At 47.0% G+C, this 12,249-nt stretch overlaps 1 protein-coding gene across 1 annotated transcript; it reads right to left on the bottom strand.

The window, feature by feature from the left end:
- Positions 1-1,292: 1,292 nt before the first annotated feature.
- On the bottom strand, positions 1,293-12,238 carry CUNH9orf78 (chromosome unknown C9orf78 homolog). The gene is made up of 9 exons (XM_073541063.1): positions 12,056-12,238; positions 11,835-11,894; positions 11,572-11,623; positions 6,218-6,288; positions 6,062-6,142; positions 5,727-5,924; positions 4,658-4,794; positions 2,119-2,217; positions 1,293-1,629 (listed from the first exon to the last, which is right to left on the bottom strand). Exons 1-9 carry the CDS (start codon positions 12,139-12,141, stop codon positions 1,538-1,540), a joined length of 876 nt encoding a protein of 291 aa, XP_073397164.1. The 5' UTR covers positions 12,142-12,238; the 3' UTR covers positions 1,293-1,537.
- Positions 12,239-12,249: the final 11 nt, after the last annotated feature.

Here is a 12,249-nt window from a genome sequence, read left to right as displayed (position 1 = left end):
TGTGTAATATTCGGGGTATCTAAGACCTGTTTCTCTCCATGGATCAACCTGCTCCTAGAAGCGGATTTTGCCAGTTGTCTTGCTTAATCTACAATGGATGCATCATATCCTTTATCTGCAAATTGGGCTTGTAAAAAGTTGGCTTCAGTATCAAAATCACTGTCCTTGGTACAATTGCGTCTAATGCGCATGAATTGGCTCTTCGGAATGTTTGAAAGCCACAAAGGGAGGTGGCAACTGCTCATGTGTTTATAGCTGTTACAGTCCACCTCTTTATGATAACATTTGGTATAGATGGAGTTATTTTCCACAAAAATTTTAAGATCCAAAAAAATTATATCAGTAAGACTGATACTGGAGGTGAATTCTAAACCAAATGAATGCTTGTGTCATCTTCATTAAATGGAGGCAGGGGTATATAGAGTGCGGGCGGTAGTGCAAAACCCATACCTTTGAGGAAGGGGGACGGTTCCCCCGAAACGCGTCAGGATTGGCCCTTGCACATGTCCGTCTTGTACGAACTGGTGATGTCACCGCCCACACCACACGCCCCCCGCTAGTCACGCCCCTCGTTTACCACCCTACTGTTTGGCGGCGCCATCGGCCGTGGCGGCCTGCCGCTCTGGTGGATGCGTTTCCTTGCGGGGAGCTGTTTCTTTGGCAAACGGGAGGACGCTCCCTGGATTTGCTTCAGTTTTTCACGCCCAGTGGCCCTCCTTTTTATTCACTTGTGACTTCAAGAGCATTATTTCCATCAACAGCCAATCTTTACAACAGTGAGTAACGTCATCTGTCTTTTTGGCTGTATGTATTTGCATTTTACAATTTAGAGATCTACTGCCATTTTTAGTTTGGTTGAATTTTCATTACACAGTGCTTTAAGTGCGGCCACTTTCTGTTCAGTTCCAGTTGTGTTTTTTAGTGGCGGAGAGCACACTTACTCTGCCAGGTGTGCCAGCAGCTTTTTGATTGACTGTGTATTTGTAGCGCCGGTGTGTATTTGTTTATTCCGATTTGTCCATCCAGTTCAGCCTATATTCCGTCAGAATAAATCCCATAAAATTACGTTTATGGACACTGCAATATTGCAAAAAAAAAATGCAATAACTGGTGATTAAAACATCATATTGGTCTTAAATTGGTGTAAATAAAAACGTCAGCTCAGGGCGCAAAACGTAAGCTCTCATCCAGCCGAAGATCCTGAAAAATGAAAAATTTTTTAATGTACAATAAAGTTAGTTCAATTCCTACTCCCAATTTCATAAAATTGTTGCTCCAAAAACACAAAAAAGTCACAATGGTGAAGAGATAGTTTAATTGCATCCCTTCACCGGATACAATACAGGTAAGAGTTAATAAAAATAAAAACACAAATAACACTGAAGTCTTTGTCTTTAGTTCCAACATGTCTTAGCTGGATGTTATGCGGTGGTGGCAGGAAAAGAAGGAAATAAAGAGAAGTACTCTCTGCTCCTGGGTAACTGACGTCCATCATTGTGTCTCATTACCGGGTATTGCAGTTCACTAGATGACAGCATTAGTAACGTCGGTTCATTTTCTTAAATTTCTCATAATGATAGTCGTCCGTCGCTTTCTCGTTGGAGGGACGCTTGCGGTTTGGAGGAGATTCTGAAGATGAAGGATGATATAATCAGGAAATATAAATATAGAAATAATCATTCATGTGCATCTTAGGACAAGGCTGCGATAAAACGCTATATAAGTGATGAGCAAGCGTGCTCGGAAAAGGTGTAATCTGATCATACTCATGTTGTAATAGGGTGACTTCGGCATGCTCGAATTCTATGCTTGGGTCCCCGCGGCTGCATGTCTCGCTGCTGTTCAACAACACATTCGGGGATTCCCTATTTGTTAGGCAATCCCTGCATGTGTGGCGGCTGTTAATGAGCCGCGAGACATGCAACTGCGGGGACTCGAACATAGTATTCCAAGCACACCGAAGACACTCTATTAGGATATGAGCATGCTGACATAACAGCTTATGAGCACGCTCGCTCATCACTCCCGCAACGCATCGTTTTTCCCTCCTTGTGGAATAGCTGGAGCCAAGTGCAGCAGCAGGTTTGTGTGTGTACAGAGCCCCAGCTTTATACTCACTCTCAGGCTCTGGCTTCTCTGTATCGCCTACACGGAGGGGACGTGCTTTAGGCTCTTCCTTGTGACGTCTCAAAGGGGTGTTCAGGTCCTCCTGGTAGACTGAGAAGCAACAGGAAAAGTGTCGGTAAAGTGGTTATCGTATATATGTCTCCACCTAAGTCTAACACCCAAAGATTGTATACCAACAGAAAGGAGGGTGGTCGACGCTTGATAAGCATCCAAGTCACCATCATGGATGAAACAAGGAGCATCCAGGAATACATCAGAAAAATGGCACCAAAAGATGAGACGCTGAGAGAAAGCCTAAGGGTATGTGCACATGCTGCGGATTTTTCCCTGCGGATCCGCAGGTAAAACCGCAGGTAAAGTGACCTGCGGTTTTCCTGCAGATTGGCCAGCGGTTTTCCCCTGCGGTTTTACACCTGGACAATGGACTAGGTGTCAAACCACAGCGGAATCCGCTGAAAGTATTGATATGCTGTGGATTTCAAACCGCAGCTTTTCTGCAGGGAAAAATCCGCAGCATGTGCACTGCGGATTTGAAATCCCATAGGATAACATTAATCCGCAGCGTGTGCACATACCCTTAGGCAACAACAACAGATCTGGAAGGAAGAACAGGAACATGAAGCGCCATAGCAAGACAAGCCACTGCATGGGATGTACCATCGACAGATAATGGAGGTGGCTGACATGGAGAAATCCAACCAATGGCTGGAGAAAGCTGGACTCCGAGACAGCACATAGGCACTAATCATAGCGGCACAAGAAAAAAGGCTAAGTACCAGATCCATAGAAGCGGGAATCTACCACATAAGACAAGACCCAAGGTGCAGACTATGCAAAGAAACCTCAGAAACCATCCAACACATAGTGTCAGGATGCAAAATGCAAGCAGAAACAGCGTATACTGAACACCACAACATATATATATATATATATATATATATATATTATACTGAACGCCACAACCAAGTAGCGGGAATTGTATGCAGGAATATCTGCCCAGCATAAGGGGTAAGTTCCCCAAAGTCCAGGTGGGAGACCCAGAGAAAGTGGTGGAGAATGAAAAGGCTAAAATCCTGTGGGACTTCAAGATCCAGACAGATAAGCAGGTGTTGGCTAACCAACCAGACATTGCGATAGTAGACAAGGACCAGAAGACAGCAATGATAATAGATGTGGCAGTGCCAAGTAACAGCAACATCAGAAAGAAGAAATATGAGAAGCTGGAGAAATACCAGGGCCACAAGGGAGAACTGGAGAAGATGTGGAAGGTGAAGGCAACAGTGATTCCAGTGGTGATAGGAGCACTTGGAGCAGTGACCCCTAATTTGGAAGAATGGCTACAACAGATCCCAGGAGCAACATCTGAGCTCTCTGTCCAGAAAAGCACAAAGCTGGGGACAACTAAGAACCTGTGCAGAACACTCAAACTCACAGGCTTCTGGTAGAGGACCCGAGAATGAGGAAGGACAACAGAGACCACCCCCAGTGGGGGGCGAGAAGGAAGTATATATATTTCTCGCCTATCCACAGAATGCATGATTGCTGGGGAAAGTTTGGGAGTTCCCCAACTCCCCAGTGTGAATAGAAAAGTAGTAAGCATTCTGTAATGCTGTAGATAAGCCCCTGATGTAACCTGAAAGAGAAGAAAAAAAGACTTAGATGATACTCATCCCGGAGTTCGGTCCGGTCTGATGGGTGTTGCCGTCTCATCCGGTGCCTCCCATCTTCTAGCGATGCTGTCCTCCTCCTTGCTTCTCCCTCGGCTCCTGCGCACGCGTACTTTATCTGCCATGTTAAGGGCAGAGTAAAGTACTGCAGTGCGCAGGCGCCGTACCACTCTGACCTTTCCCAGCGCCTGCGCACTGCAGTACTTTACTCTGCCCTCAATAGGGCAGAGAAAGTACGCCTGCGCAGCAGCCGAGGGAGAAGCAAGGAGGAGGACATCATCGTATGAAGATGGGAGGCGCCAGACCAGACTGTGACACCCACCGCACCCGACTCCTCCCCCTGTCAGTATAATCTAATATGTTTTTCTTATCTTTCAGGTAACATCGGGGGGCTTATCTACAGAATTACAAAATGCTGTAGATAAGCCCCTGATGGCGGTGGCCGCAGTTTATAGTGCTAAAATGGGGTGACAGATTCCCTTTAATTTTAGGAAGCCGCCATGTTTCCGATGATCAATTATGAAAGAGTTTGCCAATGTGCATCTGTCACAGTTAACACAAAAATATCATTCACCTCTATTAAAGTATCATTTAAAAATCAAAAACATGGTTATCCTCTAACCAAGGGATTCGGGATAACTTGCTAATTGGTGTGGGCGCGACAGCAGGGACCTCCAGCGATTGCAAGATCGAAGCTCTAGAACTCCAAGAATGAGTCCAGCAGCCCCATCCCCATTGGAGTGGAGGAGCGAATTCTCAGTTTCTGCTCCATTTATTGTCTACGGGACTGATGCTCGGTTCACAGCACTAAATGTTGTTGGAGGGGGCCTAAGATTATTCATACTATGACCTTCAAATCTTACATCGATTGTGCTGTACGTAGTTGACAGCCATGTTGGTGGGCACGAAGGAAGTCTGCTTGTCCTTCTTCTTATTCTGCTGCTCAGCCAGTAAGCGGGCTTTGGCTTCCTCGGTGAAGATGATGTTTTTGATTTTTGCACTAAAAGTAATAAAATATTTTATTTATATCTGTCACATTTGTCTTTACTAAAGTAACTTGGCACTCAACTGAATGATCCTTTACAAAAGAAGTTTTTATTTTATATGCAGTCCTAGAAGATGTTTCAGTCCACAATCGGCCTTCATCAGTCTGCCGACTGCTAACACTGTATAATGACCAGATATAGAACCAAGAATCTATGTGGATTCCTGCTTTATGGTATAATGCAGATTTGTGTTGTACTTCCAGCTGTCACTAGAGTGTGCTGTGTTGTGCTGGTAAATCAATATAGAATCGTGATAGAAGCACTGAATATAAGGTCATCTCCTTCAAGTACTGAGGTTGTTTGTCTGTTAGTGCTGTCTGTGTATAGCATAGTAGAAAAAGGAGCACGTCTGGCTACCAGACGTGCGGTGGAAACTGCGTCTAGCCTGCTACATTCATACCTCACATCCACAGGCCTCATATGGCCTCCTTTTTCTGCTATGCTACACACAGACAGCACTAACAGACAAACAACCTCAGTACTTGAAGGAGATGACCTTATATTCAGTGCTTCTATCACGATTCTATATTGATTTACCAGCACAACACAGCACACTCTTTTGACAGCTGGAAGTACAACACAAATCTGCATTATACCATAAAGCAGGAATCCACATAGATTCTTGGTTCTATATCTGGTCATTATACAGTGTTAGCAGTCGGCAGACTGACGAAGGCCGATTGTGGGCCGAAACATCTTCTAGGACTGCATATAAAATAAAAACTTCTTTTGTAAAGGATCATTCAGTTGAGTGCCAAGTTACTTTATTCACTTTGGTCTGGGTAACCTACTTGTTCACCTTGCGGTAGTGCCACGCTATACTTGACACGATTTGTCTTTACTGTCATTAATCCCCACTCCAAATATAAACACGAAGCTCACATACTCTATGCCCAGGTCCACCTCCGGGATGCCGCTCAGCATCTGATTGGACAACATCTCCTCAGTCTTCTTGGCGGAAGACACCTTGATGCTGTCCGGGAGCTCATACAAGCAATCTTCCGCACTCTTCGGCTTCACCTTTTTCTCCTCATTCTCAATGATTCCTTTTCTTTTTTTCAGCTCTGTCTCTATGTACTTCATCCTGAAATTGCAGAAATAAGAGATATTCTTAGTATTAAAATTCCATAGTATGATTACCGAATTGTGCAGAACAACCCCCCACTAATACCACCAATGAAGAGCGATATCAGAGCACCCCAGCACTACTCGTACACCTACATGTCAGCATCTTCATCCCTCCTGTTGGTTTCCGCAGAGAACGACGTCCCCAGGTTCAGCTCCTCGTCATCTCCAATCTTACTAAAGTTAACAGAATGAATGTCAGACGAGCTCCGACCTCCACATCTGGAATCACAGCATTATATAAAAAGTTACCTGTCCTTCCCGCGATCTTTCAGCTTTTTCATATCTACCATCCCTCCAGTTTTGATCTTAAAAGGATCATCCTAAGAAAAGACAAACAATCATAAATAAAGCATAAGGCACCGTTGGCACCGTACGCAGTGAAGAGGCAGTGATCCACAAAATTCAAACATAATAGTCTCTTTAATGTGTTTCCTCACAGCATTAAAAGTCTCACAAGAGGTTCTCAGCAGCTGCAGCATACTATGAATCCATATGATTAGTTTCATCAGGCTTCCAGTTACCACAATACTAATTCAGAACCTTGCAACTGCATCACTGAGGTGCTATATGGGGGTGACACCACCATGGTTACTTACCGGTAGCCGGTTTTTCCGGAACCCATGACAGCACCACATGAGAGAGGGATCCGCCCCGCCAGGACAGGAACCTACCGAAACATAAGGGGCGGCACCTCTCCCCCGCTTCAGTTGGATTACAGAGCATTTGAGAGGACTTCCCGGTTAGTTACATATTTATCCAACACCACATCACACAAATACACCCGACTATCGTGCACACCCAAACGGTGGAAAAAGGGGGGGAAATATACGGGTGCTGTCATGGGTTCTGGAAAAACCGGCTACCGGTAAGTAACCATGGTGGTTTTCCCTTCACCCATGACAGCACCACATGAGAGATTCTGGAGACTTCGACACCTTAGGGAGGGACCACCGCTAGCAGCACCCTTCTACCAAAGGTCAAGTCAGCAGAGGAGGATAGATTTAGTCTATAGTGTCTAAAGAAAGTTGAGGGTGAGGCCCAGGTAGCGGCCTTACAAATTTGCTCTATTGATACCTCTGCTTTCTCAGCCCAGGAGGTCGCCACGGCTCTGGTGGAATGAGCCTTGATGCCGTCAGGAACCGGGACGCCACTAGCTGAATAGGCTACACTAATGGCCTCCCTAATCCATCGGGCAATAGTCCCCTTTGACACTCCATAACCTTTCCTAGCCCCCTGGAAGGCTACGAATAGGGACTGGGACCTCCTCCACTGGCTGGTTATAGACATATACTCTACTAGGGTTCTTTTAACGTCTAGGCTATGAAATTTCTCCTCCCCTGGGTTTTTCGGATTCTCACAGAAGGAAGGGAGGACAATTTCTTGGTTTCGGTGAAAGTTAGTTACTACTTTCGGCAAGTAAGCCGGGTCTGTTCTCATAACCACCCTATCCTGGTATATTTGGGTATATGGTGGGTTGACTGAGAGGGCCTGTAAGTCACTAACTCTACGTGCCGACGTTAGAGCTACTAAAATGATGGTTTTTAGGGTGAGGTTTTTAGTTGAAATCTGCTGTATGGGTTCAAACGGCTCCTTCGTAAGGGCTTCCAGCACCAGATTTAGATCCCATGGAGCTATTTTTGGTAAGGAGACTGGCCTAGATCTGTGGCAAGATTTTATGAACCTGACTACCCATTTGTTTGCCGCTATATTGCAGTTGTATAACGCACCCAGCGCTGAAACCTGTACCTTGAGGGTATTAACCGCCAGGCCTAGCTGTAGACCTGTCTGCAAGAACTCCAAGATGGACTCGATTGGGGGTTCTTGACTTAACGGTTTTCCCAGGAATTGTAGAAATTTCTTCCACGTCCTGCCATATATGTTGGTTGTTATTGGTTTTCTACTTTTCATTAGAGTAGTCACCAACCCCGGGGAAAAACCTTTATCCCTCAAAAGCGCCCTCTCAAATTCCACGCCGTCAGATGGAACCCCTTGACTTGTTTGTGGAATATCGGCCCCTGAGCTAATAAATCTGGAATTTCTGGCAGTACCCACGGGTCCGAGAGAGACATCATTTGCAGTAGTGAAAACCACGGCCTTTTTGGCCAGAACGGGGCTATGAGGATTACTCTGGCTTGCTCGTCTCTTATCTTTTTTATCACTGCCGGGATTAACCTCCAACAGTCCTAAAATTTCTGTTTCTATGGCTGATTGCTCCCCTGGTTCCTTTCTGACGGGGGTCACCACAAATGAAGCTCTTGGATGCTGGAAGAAAGGGATTTTTAGGCCATTCTTTATAATGCAGAGAATCCAATTGTTGGCCGATATTTTCTCCCATTCTTGAGAAAAGAGTTTCAATCTTCCCCCCACCGGAGGGCTGGCATCATTGCGGGGATTTTTTGGCGGTTGAGGTGGCTCCCCCAAACATGAATCCTGGTTCTTTCTTCCTCTTGTCGTCCCACCTTTTCAGCTCTCCCGGGGGACGGCCCCGATTGAACTTTCCCCTCCGAAAGGGCGGTCTCCTTTGATCACCCATGAATCTGGGGAAGCCCTTCTTTTTATCACCGGCCTTCTCCAAAATGTCATCCAGGTTTTTCTCAAACAGGAACTGCCCATCACATGGTAACGAGCATAATTTCGCCTTAGATTGAATGTCCCCAGGGCAGCCTTTGAACCATAATGCTCGTCTTGCGGCGTTCGATAGACCCGCTGCTCTTGCCGTTAACCTCATCGAGTCGGCGGAGGTGTCAGCCAAGAAGGCGGCAGCTCCGTGTAGCAAGTACATTTCTCCTAATATTTTCTCTCTCGGTACCTTGGAGACTAATTTTTCTTCAAGTTGTTGCAACCAGACCATTAATGACCAGGCTGTGCAGGTGCCGGCTATTGCCGGTTTCAGACCCCCTGCCGCTGCCTCCCAAGTGTGCCTTAGTCCGCTTTTTTATCCAAGGGATCTCTCAAAACCCCTGAATCCTCCAGGGGCAGGGGCGACTTCTTGGAAGACCTAGACACTGCCGCGTCAATCTTTGGGACTTTGTCCCAGACGTCCGCGTCTTTAGCCTCAAAGGGGTATCTTCGCTTTGAAGAGGAGGGAAGGCTACCTGACTTCTCCGGTTTCTTCCATTCTTTTTCGATTAGGGCCTGAACCTTGTCATTGACCGGAAAGGTACGCTTCTTCCTTTCTTGCAGGCCGCCAAACATTACATCCTCCAGCGATCTCTCTACCTTCTCCTCTTGCAGGCCCATAGTGGACCTGATGGCTTTAAGGAGCGCGTCCGTATCTTCTACGGGAAAGCAAGGTCTGCCCCCCGTATCACTGTCTGAGGACGAAGATGATCCGTGCTCAACATGATACTCCGAAGAGGAGGAGCCTGATGAGGAACTCGGGGAGGCTCTCCTACTCTTACTTTTCTTTTTTAATAATTTTTTAAGTGAGCCCTGTACCTCAGACTTTATTATCGATCTGAGGTTTGTTGCCAGGCTCGGCACCTCTTCAGCCATAGTCCGCTGGATACAGCTGACACATAAGTCCTTTTGGTAGTCTTTTGCTAAAGGGCTGTGGCATATGGCACATTCTCTATTTTTCTTTTTGGATATAGCTTTTTTGCCTCCCTAAAGAAAAAAGAAGACATAGGAAGGTCTATTATTGTCTAACTTTCACGGAGATCACTCACCACCCAGGAAAGACAGGTACCGGGCTCTGGGGCTGCGAAGGAGCGTGCGCTCTGCGCTCTTTTGATCTCGAGGAATCCCTCGATCGGTGACTCGGACGGCTGCTGCTTTTGCCGCTCGAGAGGCTCTTGCGACCAGAAGCTTGCGATGGGGGCAGAGACAATGGGGACGGTGAGCGATCCTCCTGAGACGCCATTGTCGCCCCTGCAGCCGCTTCTGCTCCTTCTTATATGCGGTGAGTGAGCCCCTCATTACCCCTCCCCCCCTCGACCGCCAGCCGCTTCTTCTGGCCGGCGTCGCGCCCGGCGCCATGACCGTCGCGTCTTGATGACGTCAGCCGCCCCACGTCAGACGCCGGTCTCTGCTCCCGGCTTCCCCTGCATGCAGGGGAAGGAACGGGCGCGCGCGCAGGGGGAGGGCGGCACATGGAGGAACCTCCGAAGGGAGGACATCAGAGCGTGCCCGCACGAACCCGGGGCCCATATGAGGAAAACCCCGGGGACTGCGCTACCAGCTGCCGACGGCCAGCGTCGCAGGTAAGCCAGCCCTGCATTTTTACACGCCGGGCCGGCCCTGGGTCTCTTCATCCTGACAGGCACCGCCGCTGTCAGAGGGATTCCTTTCTAGGACAGGAACCCAACTGAAGCGGGGGAGAGGTGCCGCCCCTTATGTTTCGGTAGGTTCCTGTCCTGGCGGGGTGGATCCCTCTCTCATGTGGTGCTGTCATGGGTGAAGGGAAAAGAGGGACCTTCCTACAGACTAACCTTCTGCGATACCGCAGTCACTATTAACCACTATTAAACAGCCAGGATTGGACTCATCTCTGATTCCACACATTGAAGCAGAAACAAGCTGTGATTACTGCGGATACAGCTCCTTTCTTGGTGCAAAAAACATAAGGCCAGCATGGTAGCACTATAGTGTGAAGACCCTAGCAAACAGCAGCAAAGATCTCAGCTTCTTGAACCCCTGAGAGAACTGAGAACCAGGTTATTATGCTCATCATAAGGCTGATATCACAACTGCATGATATATGGACCAGTCCCACCGCTGCATCTCCTGACCTCACTGTCTCATATGCCCATGATTCAGCCAGCACAGGTTAGAAGGCCCTGCGGTTGGGCCTGGTACTCTCATCTGGCCTCAGTCACACGTTAAAGAAAACTCTTGCAGAACTGATACAATGAGTTATGTCTAGGATCAGGCCTGAAATAAGCAGAGCACTAGAGGTATTCACTCTTTTGTGCTCCTGAATATTTTTGCCACACTTCACCACCTACAACCAGGCACTATACACAACATCTGGTTCCAGTTTTGCTCAGAGGGTTCCTTTCACTTGAATAGACGCTGTACCAGAATAAGAAATTAACATATTTGAAAAATCTGTCTTAAAGGGGTTGGCTGGTCCAAAACTCCATGTTTGCAGTCACTCCGCTGTGAGTGGGCACGTGACCACACGCATGCGATATGCATACCCCCGGCCACATTTCGACTAGACGGACTAACCTCACTCAATGCAAGTGTATTGAGGATGGAAACAGTCTTGTGGTCATGTGCCCGCTCCCAGCACCGGAGAACCCTCACAGCTTGTAGGCTCGTGATGTGAGGATTTACAAGTCTGCTGTCACATATAATGAGCACAGCTTGTAGTTTTAGTTCAAGCAACACCTTTTAAAAGAGTTTACATCAAGATATGAAGTTACCCCCTATCCAAGGGATAGGGGATTACTTCCTGATCACTGGTGGTCCGACTGATGGGATCCCCCCTAGATCCCATAATAGGTTCCAAAGTCCTCTATACAAATAGAACAGTAGTGAGCAATTATGACCACTCCTCTTATTAACAAAGGCATCAGTAGGACTCCCCAGCAATCAGGAACGTATCCCCTACCTAATGAAAGGGAGATTATGACCCCTTTAATACCACGTGGACTCACCGCCATTACTGATTCTTCTGGTAATTTCTCTCCAACCAAAAGAGCGGCAGCGCTGCAGAAGAAACACAGGGTTTTTGGTCATTTTATGTAAAAATCCAGGCGGTGTAACAGTACGGTGACATCTTTTCGTTTTGTACAAAGTATCAGTGCAGGCACAATGTATTATAAGTGCATAATCCAGGCAGTTCCTCTCACAGGTGATGGTCTGCATTGGATACAATTGTACCAAACCCTCAGCTGACGGATTGCTTCCTCGCTCTTACCTCACACCATTTTGTCGCTTTCTTAGACTCTGCACCTCTTTAGCTTCTTCAAGCTTCCTTCTGCATAGACAAAAAATGTATTAAGATCAACAGTAACGAAAATCTACAATTACTGCTCCAATGATAAAGAAAACCAGCCAATCAGATTGCTTCTATCACTCTCCAGAGGGGGTTTCTAAAACTGAAAGGTGTCATCTGTTTGGTTGCTTGGCTTCACTGACCTAACCTCCTTGGTCACCCCTTGGTCTTCCTCATCTTCCTCGGAGCTGGAGGCTTTGCGCCTGCGGAAGTTTTTTCCTGCTGGCATTTTCGGATTTACACACGAGTCTTGAAAATTAGATGTAAACAACAGTTGGACGACTTTACTTCCGGCGCGGGGTGATGACGTAAGACGCCCTTCTGAGGCTTTTAGGCT

Source organism: Dendrobates tinctorius, unplaced genomic scaffold (genome assembly GCF_039654945.1).
Source record: "Dendrobates tinctorius isolate UK_male_01 unplaced genomic scaffold, ASM3965494v1 ptg000120l, whole genome shotgun sequence".
In the NCBI taxonomy this organism is placed as follows: Eukaryota; Metazoa; Chordata; class Amphibia; order Anura; family Dendrobatidae; genus Dendrobates; species Dendrobates tinctorius.
The sequence above is the reverse complement of the archived record's forward strand: the minus strand, read 5'-3'. Positions and strand labels throughout refer to the sequence as shown.

What these genes read in the sequence shown, in the direction of transcription:
- CUNH9orf78 (XM_073541063.1), bottom strand. Translation starts at nt 12,141, where the DNA reads ATGCCAGCAGGAAAAAACTTCCGCAGGCGCAAAGCCTCCAGCTCCGAG. An exon ending in AGGGATGAAGATGCTGACAT is followed by an intron (nt 5,925 to 6,061) that starts GTAGGTGTACGA and finishes CTGCAATTTCAG; the next exon opens with GATGAAGTACATAGAGACAG. An exon ending in AGAGAAGCCAGAGCCTGAGA is followed by an intron (nt 1,630 to 2,118) that starts GTGAGTATAAAG and finishes CTTCATCTTCAG; the next exon opens with AATCTCCTCCAAACCGCAAG.